General features: G+C 39.5%; 1 protein-coding gene across 1 annotated transcript in view; it reads left to right on the forward strand.

Annotated features, from left to right (window-relative positions):
* The window catches only part of prdm5 (PR domain containing 5), a 49,795-nt gene that overhangs the window by 14,521 nt on the left and 17,647 nt on the right, over nucleotides 1-17,627 (forward strand). Inside the window, exons 11-13 of the mRNA XM_017423575.3 lie at nucleotides 368-461; nucleotides 5,204-5,364; nucleotides 8,594-8,687. Of these exons, the coding sequence (XP_017279064.1) occupies nucleotides 368-461; nucleotides 5,204-5,364; nucleotides 8,594-8,687 (349 nt within the window). The remainder of the gene's footprint in view (nucleotides 1-367; nucleotides 462-5,203; nucleotides 5,365-8,593; nucleotides 8,688-17,627) is intronic.

Raw genomic sequence — 17,627 nt, forward strand, 5'->3', positions numbered from 1 at the left:
TGTCAGCGTTTTCATAAAAAATGTCCTGTCTCTTCAAAGCTGATCATCAGTTCGTCTGTAATAAATCAGGGTCTTGTTGGTGACTCTTATCTGTGGGGTCTTTGGCTCTTTCCAGCCCCCCTGGGTTTGCCATGTTTACTTTTGGGATTACTGTGTCATTCAGATAGATAGGCAGGTGGCGACGTCGGGAGGGTGCAGGGAGGGTCAGACAAACAGAAGCAGTTTGAACTTAAATCCTCTCAAGCTGCTCATCTTTATCAAGTCAGCAAAGCAAACTAGCTACTTCTATCAAACATGAACCACTCTCATCAATTCATGAAACACCCTCAAAGACGACACACTGATGCTGCTCAACTCTTCTCTGCAGACTCACTCAGAGGAAAGGCCTTTTCAGTGTGAGGAGTGCAAGGCACTGTTCCGCACCCCCTTCTCTCTACAGCGCCACCTACTCATCCACAACAGTAAGTATGAGAGTTAGTAGGCACTTTCACTAAACACTTCAAACCGGGACTTATACACCTGATTTGTGAGTGGGGCAGGGAGCCTTTATGCTGCGAAAAACTGTAAGGGTCAACGTGTGAAAAAGTAAGCTGACTTTGTGGCTCATTAATGTGAAGAAGTGGCGATAGATGGTCTGTGCGACCACCAGGTCGCCGGGTTAAACAACAAACAGATTTATTATCAAGGGAAGCTTGTTGATGACTCATAGCAACTTTGCACTTAGTTTAAAAAATGAGTTAACCACAAAAAGAATCGTGAAACTGATGTAATTTATCATTTTTTTAAAACGATACAAAAAAGCAGCTAAGTTCTGCTCCACGCCTGTTTTGGTTCTGTGATGCTCATTTCATTTCTGAAAGCTCTCATCCATGCGGGATGTGGCTGGTCTTTGCTGCCATTTCACAGATATGTTTATGATAGTGCCTCGTGTTTTCCAGGACGTTTGCCCACTGAGAGGTCAGGGGGTCACATGAAAGTATATCGTAGGAGCCACCAACAAAATTCCCTCAGGGGCCAAATCTTTGTGGAAGCCAGCCTTTGGTGTAGTTGGTAGTAATAATAAATAAACGAATAAATAAATAAATAAATGAATGATAGATTTAGACCTAAATATCCAGTTTAGTACTATCCTTCCTTCATTAAATTGATTAACCAGCCTTTATCTTTATAGCACTTTTTTAAGCTTAAGGCAACCTTAAGTGCTTTACAGAGACACAATTTAAATAAATACAATAAAAGTAGAATATATAAGGTTGTATTTCATGTGATTTATATATATAATATGTTTCTTTTAATCATTTTTTAAATCATGTTTTATATGGTAATTATTTGCAGACTTAATGAGTAATTCCCTGAGATTTTACATTCTGTAATTTCAGAGACATAGTTGCACAGCACAGTCTTGATCGGCAGGACATTTGTGTGTGTTTTAACATATATTCAGTCTGGATATTGTTTGGAAATGTTTCTCATAAAGAAAAAGATAAACTTTTTTGTTTTTAGTCAAGGAAAATAAAAATGTCACACTACAAAATACCTAAATTCAATGTTGTGAGCCGCAAGTGACACACAGAAAGGCCACCTGCTGCCCATGGGCCATTAGTTGATAATCACTGGTAAATGGCATTTATTGTATATTTTTGTTCCAATGCCATAAGTAAGTATTTATTAGTCTGTAGTACTTTTTAATTTGATCAATTTTGCCTCCATTTAACCAGGAAGGCATGTCTTCTTTCAGGGAGCTCTGGTCAAAATGGCAAATTATGCACATTAAAAAGTTGTTCAAATAAAAATTTCATTGCAGTAAATAAATACAGCCTCAATTCCGATAAAGTTAGGAAAGCTAAGTAAGACAGCTTCTCTTGGGTTCTTAAGAGACTCAAAGTCTGAATAGAGGGAAGTGTCTGAAAGCTGATGGGTTTTCTGCAATGGAGGATATAAAGAAATGTTTTTTTATTCATTTTTTCCCCCCAAATTCAGAATATATTCTAGGAGCAAATACAGAAATTTTAAAGTAGACCAAGTCTTATAACTCCTAGCATGATGTGACAAAAGACGAGTATTTGTGTTACCTTTAAACAGACGTCTTCTTCCTTTCAGTTGTTGCTCAGGTGGTAGCTAAGTTGTGCGTTTTACAGGTTAACACTTTAAGAAAAATAAAGTTTAGTGAGGGGTTTCCCCGTTGAAGCTCACAAGAGTTAAAGCTGTTACGCAACATTTTGACAATCTGATGTTGACAACATATAAAACCCTGACGTCTCAGTTGGACTTGATCAACTTTTCCTTCTTTTTAAGCAGCAGCAACAGAAACCATACTTTATTTTTTTATCTTGACATTTTCTAGTTTCCCCCAAGAATATTGTTCTAACTCTCTTCTGTGTTGAAGAAAGTTGAGCTTCTCCCGCACGGACATAAATCATGCAACAAGTTACCACTTTGCAGTGTGTTGAAATGCTTTTTTTGTCTTAAAGCTTGAGTCAAAAAGAACTCACAGCAGGGAGCATGTTATCGCTTCATGTTGATGACTTCAGTTTGGAGTATAAGAGCCCTTAAAGACACAGTTAAAGCACATTTCAAGTGCTTTAACTGTATATTGTGCGGATGCAAGCGCTTATCCACAAATTTAGAAAAACAAGTCTGGAAAAGTAAATATTATACCAACTCTAAGCTAGCCAGCTTGAGCAGACAGTAGCCACCACACGGTCATACCAGCCCAAGAAAGGCTGCAGCTGCAAAACTCCTGAGTGTATTTTCACAGAGTAATGATGCATGTAATTGCCTCTGAATTCAGCGTCTCTGTAAGAAGAATTTCTTGCAATGTCTTTTAAAAGTAACATTCTTGCTATAAGCCATCTTTAAGAGACTTCACAGTGGAATGTTGATTTGTTGCTGAACAAGCTGTAGGTTTACGGCTGATTAAGAATATTAGGAAGGCTTTAGATTTTTTTTTCTTTTTTTCTTTTGTTTCGTTTCGGCTTCATTTTCTACAAAAACTGAATTTGAAGTGAGGCACACCAAAATCTAAATCCTGATCTTTGTTAGCTCAAGTACTGTCAGGAAAAAATGACCTAAGTGATTCTGTCCATGTTCTCTCATTAGAAAGTCTACAACTGTTGTCTTTAAAACCAGCCTAGATTAGCTGTCATCTCACCCTTTCCGCTGTTTAATGTTTTAGTTAACAACACGTGTCCTCCCTCTCCAAGTGCATCGGTCTGACAGATACTTTCTCTGAGGACGCTTGGTTATGGTTGGGGTTTGGCAGGATGCAGCTCCAAGTTCCCAAACTGAAGCAGATAACAAAAGAGATTGTAAAGCAGAAGGTATTTCCTGTCTCTGTCCCATGCCAACTTGTATTATGTGTTGAGTTTTAGACTGCTTATCTAGGGCTTAAGAATCAAGTGTGTGATTTCATTCTGCTGTGTGTGTAAGAGTTAAATAAATGTATGTTAAATTTCTAAGAATGCAAAACTCGATATTTACACTCTGGGGCTCAATGCTTCCACACTAGGTGTAACTTTAATTCACTAAAATCAGAGTGTAGTGCAAATAATAAGTGTTTTTTTAATGTAACTGTCTCAACTCAAGATATATTAGTTGTTAATTTTACTGGTAGGTGGTGTGCATGTTGTCTTTCAGTTAAGTGGCAAAGGGAATAAAAAAATGGTGATGAAAGTGCAAAACCAGAAATTTTTGCTGGGAGTTGTGATTTTAGTTGGGATATCTGTATTTTGTGTACAAGCGTTGTATGTCAAGACTAAAACTATTAATGAATGGGTGAATGATTGTAGTGTGAAGCCCTTTGGAGTCCATGGACTAGATAAAGCGCTATACAAGTGCAGGCCATTTACCATTTAACAGTTCTGAGAAACTTAAAAACACTTAAGCAAGTTAGGGCCCCTGTCACACTCAGCAATGACCCTATTGTGTAAAAAGTCAGTCAGAATGTGGATGGTCTTTGCAGGGTCTTAGCAAGGTCTCCAGACACATGAGTATGTGCAAAACTTTCAAAGTGAGGTTGGGAAGGTTTATCATAGGGGTGGGATTGTATCAGAGCACTCAGTGGAGCATGGTGGAAGAAGTAGCAGCGTATCCATGATGTGGGGCCCCGTGTGCATCAATGTGGCTTTCTCGTGGAGAATTTGAAGCAGGACTGGCCACGCTGGCCTCATTCCTGGGCTAGTCTTTCAACTATTTTAAGACCTTTAGAATAACCCTGGCTGCATGTTGGTGAAGGTGGTTAGCACTGTTGCTTCACAGCAAGAAGCCCACAGATTAAATTCTCTGCTGGGTCTTTCCTGTGTGAAGTTTATATGTTCTACCCGTACATGTGTGGGTTTTGTCGGGGTGCTCTGGTTTTCCTCACACAATTAAAACATGCATGTTAGATTAACTGGAAATTCTAAATTGACTTTAGGTGTTAGTGTGTGTCTAGTTGTCGTGTGTGGCAGAGGTGTACCCTGCCTCTCGCCCAATGGCTGCTAGAGATCATCACCCGCCATTTTTGGAATCCTGAGCAGGTTTAAGCGGGTACAGAAATGAGTGAGAGAGTCAAATAACCCTCTATGATTGTGTGTGTAGATTACAGTGACTGAGCGTGTTTGTGTGGCCTAATATCAGCAGCTCTGCTCTTCGTATTAATGGAATCTGTCCGCGGGGTGTCGTTGACATTAATTATTATCCAGTGAACGTCTCGGGCTGATTGAAAACACAGCGAACCTCAGCTTCCTCTGGTGTTCCATCTTATTGAGCTGACCATCATCAGGCCTGGTAATCTGAGAGTGGAGCGCAGGCTTGTATCCACTTGCTGCCTCCGTCTGAACTACTCTAAAAATTGAATGATCTCCATATAATGGAAACATGGACTCTACAACAAAAGCGACTGTTGTGTGGAGGCAGAGAGCGGAGGCGGGCAGTAAACACCGGGCTTTATTCTGCGAACAGCTGAGATTGTGCCCCGATGGAGCTGTCTGACTCTTCAGTAGAATGATCATTAAAATAGGCCATGTTTTTCAGAAGGAAAAAAAGACCATTGTATGGAGCTGTCTGGTGCAATAAAAACCCCTCTATGTAGTTTTCTGCCCACACAATCACTCTGGTGAAATTGGGTCTCCTCTCGCTGTGCGTGATGACTGTGTTTTTAGAAACTCAACAATAGCTAACAGAAAGCAGCTCCCTCCAATTGATCCTCTGCCCCCTGCCGCAGGTGAGAGGACTTTCAAGTGTGACCAGTGTGACGCCACCTTTAAGAGGAAGGACACGCTCAACGTCCACATTCAGGTGGTGCACGACGGCCACAAGAAGTACAAGTGTGACCTGTGTGAGAAGGCCTTCGTCACTCCTTCGGTCCTCAAGAGCCACAAGAAGGTGAGTGGCTCACACCGTGATTACACGTCTGCAGCCTGTTTAAAGGCGAGTTCGACCACAGTTGTTTAAAATTCCCTAAATTTGAACTGAAGACTTAAAAAGCTAATTATGAAATATTACTAAAATATCCTTCTGCAAACTTTTTCTTAAATTTTTGGTCAAAGGCGCACATCATGGAAAAGAGCAGCTAACTTCAATAATATCTTGGATTATCTAACCTGCCTGAGTCGTCCATCTTGGGCTGTTGCTGCTTTATAAAATCAAATCCTTTATTGATTTGAAATGGCAGTTAGGCCATTAGCTCCGCAGGGTTTCAAAGCTGCGCACAGATCTCTCCGCAGATTACGAGCCCCGACTCTGACAGCGTCCGGTGCGCTTATGGAGCAAGATTGAAACCAAGCAGCTTGTTGGCACGCAGCACAAGAGAATGTCACAGAACAGTAGGACTGAAGACAGGCGTGCTAAACTGTCTCGCTGCTGACGGTGTCTGCAGGCTGCTTGGGGGCCTAGCCTTGATCAAAGTCAGGTTTTTGAAAAGGCGACATGTTTCTGGCGGTGTTTACGTGTGCAGAGCTGCCCGCCTTTCTGCCACAGCGCTGCTGAAATCTTATTTACTTTGTGCTTTGATACTCTGCCCAAACTTGGCTTCCCGAAAAGGACAATTATCACAGACATGGAAGATAAGTAAAAGTCTGTGCACCATGTTTGGTTTGCAGACGAGGTGAAAAACGAAAGCAAATACTGAAATGTAGTTATGTTTCTTTAACTAAACATCTGTGAAAGTTCTGACCTTCACAGTTTTTTTTAATGAACCTATGAGGCTTTATAAATATCTTTATGATTTTCTTTTCTATCATTTTAGTTCCATTAATGACATGAAATGCACAAATTTATATTTTTAAATGGTTGAAATGGCCTGAAACAAATTTACTTGACTTGTAACGATGCTAATTCTTGCATTGAACAAGCTTCCAACAGTACCTTTTGTCTTTCTTTGTCTAAAAAACACATAACCTGTCACATGCTGTATAACTTTTAGAATTGCTCGTTAAAATTTTTATTTTTTGACACAACTTGTGTAATTGTGTGAGCTGCTCTTAACTTAATCTAATCATATTTTATATTGTAATAATTAAGTGTTTTGAATTTGAAGTTCTTTTATTCATTAAAAAACAAAGCTTTTCAGCAACAAACGATCAATTTATCAAGATGTTTTCTTATTCATTCTTATTCATTCAGAAAAAAACCTCCACTTTTTTATTTCCTAGTTTTAAGATGAAATGTTGAGAATAAAGATGAAATAGTATTTCATGAATAGAGACAAGCTCAATGAAATGAACCTGATTGTGCCCAGAACCTAAATGTATTTGCTGTGTTTTTTTTAAATTATTTTTATAGCCAAGGATCATAAATGAACTTTTACTGGGTAAATAAATTACAAAATAACAACACAAAGCCTTTTTAAACAAGTCTAAGGTGTGTACTTCACAATAAGTCTCCAACACATACAATGAGTTTTAACCACACAATACTCTGAAAACATTTGAAGCTTTTCAAAATGTTTTACATTATTATTCTTATTTGTTTTTTTATCCAGTAAAACTCATCCTACAGTCTCAACCATTAAGTATTTTGTGAAGTTTTTTTTACAGGTTGTGTACAGCTCCAGATGAAAGTTACAGTCAGTGTGCTAAAAATGGTCCTTTTTATTGAAACCTGTTCTGAAGTTTTGACACTCTTTACACAAAGCATACAGCTATTTTAAATTTTGCACCAATTTAGCTTTTGACTCTTATTTTTAATCTCAAAACTGCAACTTTATTCTTTTTCATTTTGACGTGATTCTATTAAAGAAATACTACCTTTTTTTTCATGAAATAGTATTTTGATTTTATTTTCAGCATTTCAACTTTAATTTGAACATGGTAACTTTATTTTTAAAACTCAGACCCAAGTCTTTTGAGTGACCCTAATTTGTTGCCGTACTGTGTTTAAAGAAGTTGCAAACAAAAATGGTTTCCTGCCATTTCAGGCCGAATGTATAAATTATATCAGTTGTTGATGAGCAACAGCAGTACTCCAAATAAGTCTGCAAAGACTGAAGTTATTGCAGGAGTGCTCTACTCTTGAGTTACACTAAATGTTTTGTTCAATAACCTGGGTTTGTGTTAGATGAGGGGCTGTTTGCATGTACGTGCATGCTTTGTCTGCTTTCTACAAGCTATTCTCAGCTCTGGAAGAATGCACAAATGAATGAAAATTGGCAGGTTGCGCTTGGAGCAGACGTAGAAAGTATTTTATAGAGATATAAAAAAATACTTCTGACAAACAAGCATCAGTAAATTGTACACCTGTGATGTTCTCTTTTGAAATAGCAGGCATTCCCTCTGGCTGTTTGTTTGAAGGTAAAGTACTGTTAATGTTTTTTTCTGTTGTACAAACAGCATCTAGTGAACTTTTGTCCCATCTGAAACGCATGTGTTCATATGAGTGGATTTGTTTTCGCATTGTTGTGCATGTGAATGTGCAGGCATGTGTTTGCTAATGTGTGTGTGTGTGTATGGAGGCTTTATAACGAAACACCTGAGGTGTCAGAAGGAGGCAGTGGGGTGGTGAGGAGAAGGATGGGGCCTGAACAGGAGGTGTTTCTGTTCTGCTGCACCGCTGTTGAAACTGTCTCTCTAAGTTTGAGCTTTTTATTCCCACAATTATTTTAGAGAAGCTACAGCAGGCGGAGACGGGGAACTTATTTTACACTGAGGAGAAGATCTGCTTGTGCTTGACTCCATAAATTGTTTGGAAGTGAAGAAAGGAGCAGGATGAAAAGAAAGATCTTTACCTGGACTTTATCATTTACTTCCTCAGGTTTTGGACTCTGGAAACTCTTCAGAGCTTTCTGATATTAACATCTGTATTCATTCTTACCGTGAACAAATGCTGCTATATTTGATCCCCTTGCATGATTAATAGCAAAGAGAGATAGATCTAGAATTGCTTTTATCACAAAAATGAGCAAAATTGGATTTGTTTTGATGAATCGATGTTTGAAGACGCAGAACAACTCTGATAAGCCTCTGATCCGACAGATACATTTTCTTTTATTAAACACAATCCATCACAGTCAATTACATTTTTTTCCTTAAATCTAGAAAGAATGTGAGGATAAATGGTCCAAATATATATTTCTTGTAATGCACCCCATGTCTGTTTTTAATCATTTGTCTGATAGACTCACACGGGGGAGAAAGAGAAGATCTGCCCGTACTGTGGACAAAAATTTGCCAGCAACGGCACGCTGAGGGTTCACATCCGCAGCCATACAGGTTGGTGCTTTGTTAAACACAGCTGCTGCAGTTTAAAAAACAAAAAAGTATTCACAGTGTTCACATTTGAGTTTTAAGGTAAGTGCAATTATTTAAGTGGCATTCTTTCTTTTTAGTACAGATTTTCTTTACTTCATTTATGATGATGTTAATCCTCTGGGGTTAAAAATACCCATTGTATCCCATAGAAAACAAAACATATTTTGCCTTAAATGAACCAAAAACACTGAATAGTTATTTAGATGAATTATCTTATCTTTCATGAATAACAGAAGTGATGATCATTAGTTCTCAGTGAAGAATCGGATACCAACACACATATTTATTAACCTTATGTAAATACACCTCTTTTATTTTCATGCTTTACACTCCAAACACAGAAAATCTTTTTTTTTGGACATTTTGAAGTGGTGTTCTGTGTAAAAGTTGTAAATAGTTAATATCTTATCTCTTGTAGGTATATTATAGGACAGACGCATCATCACACTAACATGGACTGTACAGAGTTGGTCGCACTTTTTTCAACTTCAACAGCTTCCAGTCTTCTTTGGAGGTTTTCCACAAGATTTTGGAGTGTTTCTGTGGGATGTTGTGCCCATGCATTCTGTAAAGCATTTAAGAGGTCAAATACTAATGTTGGACGTTTCAGTTCATCCCAAAGGACCTTGATGGGGTTGAGGTCAGGACTCTGTGTGGGCCAGTCAAGTTCTTCCACACTGAATTCATTAGACCATGTCTTTATAGTCTATGCCTTGTGCACTGGGACAGAGGTATGTTGGAATAAAAAAGGCCTTCTCTAAAGTGTTGCCACAAAGGTGGAAACATAACATTGTCCAAAATGTATTTGTTTGCTGAAGCATTAGGACTGTCCATCACTGGAAATGATGGACGTAGCCCAAACCCTGACTGACACACCTACAGTAAGTAAATTCAACAATTAATAGGTGTGATCAAATACTTTTATCCATATAGTATTATCCAACTATGCCTTAGCTGACTGGTGCCATTTTAAAACAACTCCAGTCTCCAACATTTTATAGTACTTCATGCAAACGCTAATTTATAAACCTTTACACTGCCCTCAGTTTCTCAATTCTTGGTTATTTAAGTGGTAATTTGCAAATGCAGTGAGTGGCAGCAGCACCTAGCAGCTAGCTGTAGCACTTCCAATAGCAGCCTGGAGCACTTCCTGCAGAAATGCCATAATATTTCTGTTGGATTCACTATAATACAAAGTAAAAAAAATGTTCATACAATGGAATTTGCATGAACTGAAAGGAAAGTTTGAAGACTGAAGTTGTTTTTAAACAACATTTATCCTCTTAGACAAGCTCGTCAGTACAGCACAAGTTTTTTTTTTTTTTACATTTACAAGATTTTTTTTTACATTTCATATCGATTCATGTAAGCGCTAATATATAAACTTACAATGATGCCAGTTTCGCACTTTACAATTATTTCTGCAAAAATAACAATATTCCTGCAGGAAGAGCCCCAGCCTACACTGGAAGTGCTACAGCTTGCTGCTGCTGCCACTATTTGTGCAAGAAAATAACCCCAAAACATTATGTAAAAAAACCCTGTAATGCTTATTATTTTATTTAATTTTTTTGCATGAACATGAAATTATGGAGATTAGCGTGGCTTAAGACAGCAGCAGTCTGCTTTGGTCTTGGCCTCACTCGGAGTAGTCAATAGCTCATTAGTTCTGTCACAATTAAACTCTGTTTCTCTTAAAAAGAGAGTTTAAAGAGCCATCTACAACAGTGGGGATATTAATAGTTCATAACTTTTACACAGAACCTTACTCCAAAATAGCCAGAATATCTCTTTAAAGCCAACCGTAAGGAGCAAATGACTGGAGCTCTTGCTACATGTTATAGCACCTCTTGTACCAGTCTTTGCACCCCCACATAAACAGAACCCTGGATCTTCATCAGACTGCCTTAAACTGGAAAGCTGCACATTCCTGGGTGTTTCCTTAACAACAGACTGGTCCAGAGACCTGGCACAGCCACACAGACACTTCTTGGCTTGATTCCCTCCTTTTTTCTTTTCCCTGTCTCTCTGGTTATCCTCTTCTTTTTCCCACTCCCACCTAAAACTCATCCTCCTCCTTATTTATTTATTTATTTTGCCTTTTCCTCTGTTGTGTTCTCTTATTCTCTTCTCTGCCATTTATGACCGTAGACACACCTGATGTTAGCATCATAGATGTGTTTTGTTGTAAAACCAGGCTAATTTAGGCTCAGTCCATGCACAGAACCATTTAAATTAGAGTTTTGTTGTCTTTCTGAAGTCTATCAAACATTCACTGCTGTTCCTTGTAAGTTATTGTGTTGAATGTTTGCGTATGTTGAGTCCGTTAACAAGCCCTCCACGCTCTGTCAACAGCTCCCTTTGTGCTTGTGTGTGTGCCAGCCGTGTATCAGTGTGTTTGCGTACATGTGTATGTGTGAAGGACAAACCAACAGAACCAGTGTGGTCCGTCTGATTGTATTTATATGGAATAAACAAAAGAGAGGAATGCTGGGGGAGGGGTGGGAGCCAAAGGGACACCTAAACAGAAAGAAAGGAGCAAATAGAGAAAACTCTGAGAAAGCATCTAACCGGATGACCTGTGACCTCGACTGGCTGTAAATCTGTCCCCTCATTTTGTAGAGAGGTTATTTCCTCTGTTGTTTGTTTGTTTGTTGGTTTTTATGTGGGGGGTGGATTAAGCCTGAGTGAGTACTTTCCTGTCAAAAATTCATCTTGTTCTCGAAGACATCTCGGCCCATCTTTAAGCATGTATAGTTGTTTGTGCAGCAAACCGTAAAATGACTTTAGTACTGTAAGTGAAATCTTAAAGACGGCGTACTTTCCTGGCTGTGATCTCCTGAAGAAGGCCAGCGGCTGAGGTGGAGGCCTTTAAATGGCCCGCTCCTCTGGATGGCAGACAGGAAAGCTTGATTTTGTTTGTCTTCCTGCTTCACAGGAACCAGTCAGCATTGATTATTTACCTGCTAAACACTGTGGACTTTGTTAGGATTCCCTGGAGAATTACTCCCCTCCCTATTGTTTTACTTCAAACACTATAGAGCTTCATGAGCAGAGTCGGCGAGTAATGACGATGAAGGGTGAAACGGATTAAAGGGAAATTTTCAAAGAAAATCGTGGCAACATTAGGCAGCACAAAAGGCGCGTTCTGTGTGTTTGGGTTGGATTTAATTCCAGTTTTATTTGGTAGGAACATCGTGTTGAGCTCAAACAAATTAGCTGCATTGCCACAGAGAGGCTGGCGTCTTCTGAGGAGGCAGGCTTTATGAGATCACAGACGAGCCATAAAATGTGAGCTGTCAAAAAGCTGGACGAGGACGTCATGGAGCTCAGCAGTCATGATGGATGTTTGTATCATTTTCTAAATTATTCTCCTTGGCCCAGTGATGGAGCAGATATCTCGTTCCCCACATCACAGCGCAGTGAGAGCAGATTTTCCCACCATGCATGCCACGATGTGGTGAATAACTAAAGCGGGGGTCATGAAAATGATTTGTGCCAAGGGAAATATTGACAGGACCCAACGACACGCCGTCACACTGACATCATAAGACCTGTTGGCAACAAGGATCAGTGTTTGCCCATAAGCTGTGTTACAGCAAACTGGGGTGAGCTTTTCAACGCTCTGAAAAATTCATCTCTGGCAGGTTTTAACATGTGTAGCAAATTTGACACCGAGAACGAATGCCATCAGTTTAATATAGAGGTTGCTGTAGATCGAGGTTCAACATCCAGAGGGACATTAGAGAGACAATTACTGTAGCAGAATCAATTTAATAAACCATGAAACACTGTCAATGAGACAGTTCAGCGTGGTAATTTAAGCCTGTTGTGGAGATTCTTTGAATATCAAATTACCCTATAAAACCATTTTCCTCTTGCACAGAGATAAAATTGAGAGAGGTGATTTAACAACAACAACAAAAAAAGATCAGACAGCCTCAATAATAATCCCAACAGCTGTCTCAGTCTTCATGTTTTCAGCTTTAGTCGTTACCAGATGCACGAGTGATGAATTACATATCTATCAAAATCGTTCTTAGTGCATGTACCGTAGATGAGATGAAATAATCAACTAAACGACAGAATTTAATAGTTTAGAAACAGTTAGACCGATGAGAAAAATTATTCACTTCACAACTTTGCCTATAGTGTTCAGTGTTTCTTTTTGTTAAAAGTATAGTTTATGTCTTTTAAAATAGGGTTTGGTTGAAAGGTTATGATAATGTCTTGTTGCAGATGGCTTTTTGAACGGCCTTGATTTGGAGAAATAGTTTAATTCTGACAGGGTTGACAAGCTAACAACTAGTCCAAACGCAGGCAAGACCAAACTCGATTGCTCCCATCTTAAAACAACTCCAATCTCCTAAATTTCATAGTGGTTCATGCAAGTGTTATTTTATAAACATCTATAGTGACGTCAGTTTCTTTTTTCATGCTTATCTCATCAGAAATTTTATGATACTCCAGCAGGCCACTTCCACGGATGCACCAGAAGTGCTACAGCTAGCTGCACCGTCTTAGACAAGATTAGACTTGTCTAAGACGGCGGTAATCTTTGGTTTTGTCCTTGCTTGGACTAGCCATTAGCTCGTCAGTCTGGTCAGAAATAGTCTTAATTTCTCCAGGATGTTCAAAGAGCTATCTACAACAGGTAAGATATCAATTGTTTATAATCTTACTGTAGATCTGAACTATTGCTTTCAGCACTCAGTAATTCAGATTGATAGGCGATCATTTCATCTTCGTCTTCATACAGTTTTCCTGCAGCACCACTGCTTCCACATGTTGGAGTTTCCATAAGATCCTGTCACGTCTGAATAAAGCCATATGTGACTGAATGCAAACACTGCATTTGTGCTGCATTGTTTCATAAAATGTTAAGTTTAGACCCAAATAGAAGGTCAAAAGGGCAGAAATCATACCAGTCCAGACCACCAGGTAGTAATTATCGCCAAACCCTAGTTCTGTTATTAACAAGTTATTTACAGTAGAGTTTATACCTGCAGAGGAAATCTGGTTTTCCTCACACTTTGAATACTGGTTCATTTGCTCTGAACCTAAAAGCTAGAGATGCAGTTATGGCTAAATGTAGCTCTTTAACATAAGGAAATTACTGCCATGTAAATTTTGAAATGTTTGTGTAATTATGTAAATGGCTCTGGCAAAAAAGCTAATTATATTCTTTGTACGTTTTCTGTTGTGCGCTGTAACAGAGATTGTTCTGTGGCACGAGATAAGGTAAGGTAGTTGGATTTGTGTAGGACATTTCAGCAACAGAGCAACTCATAGTGCTTTACATAAACAATAAAAAAAACATTTTGACAAAGTGCAAAAGAAGAGTAAAAACATAGACAGGTAAAAATGTAAAATTATTGATGCTCCAAAAAGGGAAACTTCATAAAATTAAAGACTAGTAGAAAGCTCCGATTAAGAATTGGAATATAAAATACAGCATAAACTAATTATTTGCTTTAATAAAGGCAGCAGCAAAGAGGACGATCTTCAACCTCGTTTTAAAGGAAATCGCAGTGGGAGCGGTCCGACAGTTTTCTTGGGGTTCGTTCCACATATTTGTTGCATAAAAGCTGAATGCAGCTTCTGCATGTTTGGTTCTGACTCTGGGGACAGAGAACAGATTTAAACCAGACGACCTCAGAGGTCTCGAGATAAGAAGGACTCTGTTCTTTGTTCAAATATTAGTTTCTCAGGGAGACAAGAAGTGATGAATAACAATACCGTTTTCTGTTTTGAACTTATTCTGTCCACATTTCCAGTGCCATTTCTTAAAATTAATTATATACAACCCTATTTTGATGTTTTCTAAAGTTGCGGCTTTAAGTGAGCCTGTGACAGAACATCTGCCCCCAGCCGACATCTGGCAGAACTCTGGAGTCACTGAACCTCATATTTACGTGCAGATGACTTTGTTTGTCTTAACTGTGGTCATGGTTACAATCTTGCAAAGCAAAGTTGCCGTGTACTGAGTTATTGTCTGTTGCTTTGATGAATAGGGCCTGTCTTTGAGTGCTGAGATGCTGGATTTAAGTACAGGACATTTAAGCTTTAAATCTGAGAGAGGTTCCTTCACACAGGCGACTTTAAACGAATTGTTGGAGGAAGCAGAGAAAACTTCTGAGACCCTGATTATAATGGCAAGGTCAAGTGTAAAAGTTGCTGGGCGCTCCTTTTGGCTCATCAAAGGCAATTTCTTATCATCTTTAGCACGCTGATATCACATTACCTCCGTGCCCCCTGTTGGCATGTGACACAAGGCAGAGGCCAGGACAGTGGAGGGCCGCTGTCTGCCCGAACTGGAGGAAGCCGAGAATTAATCTCTGACGGACAGCGCTAATGTCTTTCAGACCGGAGCCCCAAAGCTACAAAGAGTTCTCCGTAACACGCACGCAGCGCGGCAGGCAAAACGACAAAGCCGGCCATCTGCTAACCAGACACACAGCCGTGCGCGCACACATCCACAACACACAAGGGGTGCCAAACAGATCGATTAGCAGACGGGGAGTGTGAGGGCCGCAGCGGGGGGGCGGGGGGAGACACCCAGGGTCAAAGAGACGGTGTACTGTTTCAGCACATGCTAAATCAGTTACCATCTCCACACACATAAAGCCCCGGCTCAGAGCTGCAGCCACCCCCCTCGTAATCCCCAAACAATCTGGCCCAATCTGGAGAATAAGTGGGGGGGTTTCTAGTTACAGTAACCCTCAGCCTCTCATATTCATAATGGAAAGCAGTGATGGAGGAATGTTACAGTTTCCAAGTAGCACTTGTTTATTTCCTGTTTCACTAAGAGATTGAGTTGCTTATTTAATTCAAGCTGGGTATACTTTTGAGTGGTTCAATTGAACTATAAGTGACCATCTTTGCGACTGACCTCTTCAGAATATTGAATACAATAATTTTCTCTCTTTTCTCGATGAAACCCACATGTTCAGAGCCGAAGAGGTTAAGTGTGTACTTATTGTGGGGCTTGAGCTGCAGGGTGTGGTAGTCTGAGCTGTGTATTAACAGACAATAACTAACTCCTGTGATGAATGTTAGTCCAAGCCGCAGAGTGCAGCAGCGCACTGGGTCGTGGTGCTATTAGCACACTAATGCCTTCACCAGGACTTCCCAAGGCCAACAGTGGGCTTTAACCCGTTACCACACATGCTACATATGACACAGGATTTGCTCCCCTCTTTCTTAAAACACATCTGGGATTCAGATTTTGCTGTTTGTCAACAAATCAGCCTCCTAGAGGCTATAGCTGTGCAGAATGGTGGGGAATGGGGGGTGGGGACAGCCAGATTTTTGGCTTGCCCTTGTGCACATGTTTCGGTATGTATGATCAGACCACATATGTCACGTTAACCCTTTCCACACTAACCTGAGGTTAGTCGTTTTATTACTCCGTGACACTTTGCTCTTCCTCGCGCTCCTGCAGGGGGATTTATGGTGGGTGGGTTTAGAAGTCGACTTGTATATCTGCTACATGACAGCTGTTGTAACTTTTCTGTTGACAGACAGGCTTTCCGAGATGTAAATATAAAGTGTCAAGATAAAGCCCTTGAACATGGGTTTTTGTGAGTTGACCTTTAATAAAATCGTATAAAAAGCACCCTCTAAATATTTACTACACGCACTGATTGGGCCCTCACACTTTGGTCTGAAGAGAGAAACGCACAAGAAATGTTCCCTCATCACAAATGTGTTTATAGTAGGGGCAAATATTACTTTTCTCATATTTTCCCCGGATGGATTTTCTGATTTAATAAGCATCTTTGCATTTTGAATCCCACAGAAACACAGCTAATTAACCTTATTACCTAAAAGGGCAATACGTCTCCCCCATCAATAAAATTACTTGCCTGCCTCTTCAACATTTAGTCACAGAAGACAGATTATTGTTCTGGGAAGATTTGATTGTTGTACTGAAAGGCTGAACAGCAATTTGTATTTGTATAAATGTTTATTTTGTGAAATGTTTAAATTTTTTTGTGCTATCTTCATTTCTGCAGAAAGTTACATTATAGGCTTTTCAAATTTCCATTATCTTGACAAAAGAAGTTTTTGAAGGAAGTTATATATTAGTTTGCAAAAGATTGTCAAATCAGAAATAAATATGACACTAGAACTGCAAGCAGTAATCATCGGGGTCCAAGCCTCTTGACGCATGCCACCTAACAACCCCCCCCCACCCACACACACACGCACACACAATTATTTTGTTGCCTATTTGTGTCTTCAAGAAACTGACAAGAGTTTGAAGATTAGTTTACTTCACACAGTGTCCCTTCCCAATATAAACGACAGCTATTTTTTTTGTTCAGTGTCAAAAAAGAGTTTATTTTAGAATTATATAATTACTAAAAGTGTATTAGTGGAAGATATATAATTTATTGTTTTTTGTAGGAAAATATACCAGTGAATGGAGCAAAAAATTGAACTTAGTCAGTTTTTTGTTTATATGTAGTTGTTGCGTTTTATTTATGGTGGGTGTGGTCAAACTTTGCTAAGCTTTGGATGAGGGTTTGAATTTCCACAATTATGAAAAGTTCTAATCTAATGGCATCATCGGCGCAGGACAACATGAAAGCAGCTCAGCAACATCAAAAGGCCTGGTATGACCAGAAGGCCAGAGACAGGGTCTTCTTTCCAGGACAGAAGGTACTGTTACTGCTTCCTACCAGCGATAACAAGCTGCTGACAAAATGGCATGGACCATATGAGATCACTAAACAAGTGGGTAAAGTTGTTTATGAACTGCACATGCCAGACAGAGCTAAGAAATATCAAACATTTCATGTCAACCTTTTAAAAGAGTTCCACAGCCGACAGGAGCCTGTGCACCAGGGGTTGTTGGTGCGTGCAGTTAAGGATGAGGAGGTGACTGAAAGATTC

This window comes from Kryptolebias marmoratus, linkage group LG24 (genome assembly GCF_001649575.2).
Source record: "Kryptolebias marmoratus isolate JLee-2015 linkage group LG24, ASM164957v2, whole genome shotgun sequence".
Taxonomy (NCBI): domain Eukaryota; kingdom Metazoa; phylum Chordata; class Actinopteri; order Cyprinodontiformes; family Rivulidae; genus Kryptolebias; species Kryptolebias marmoratus.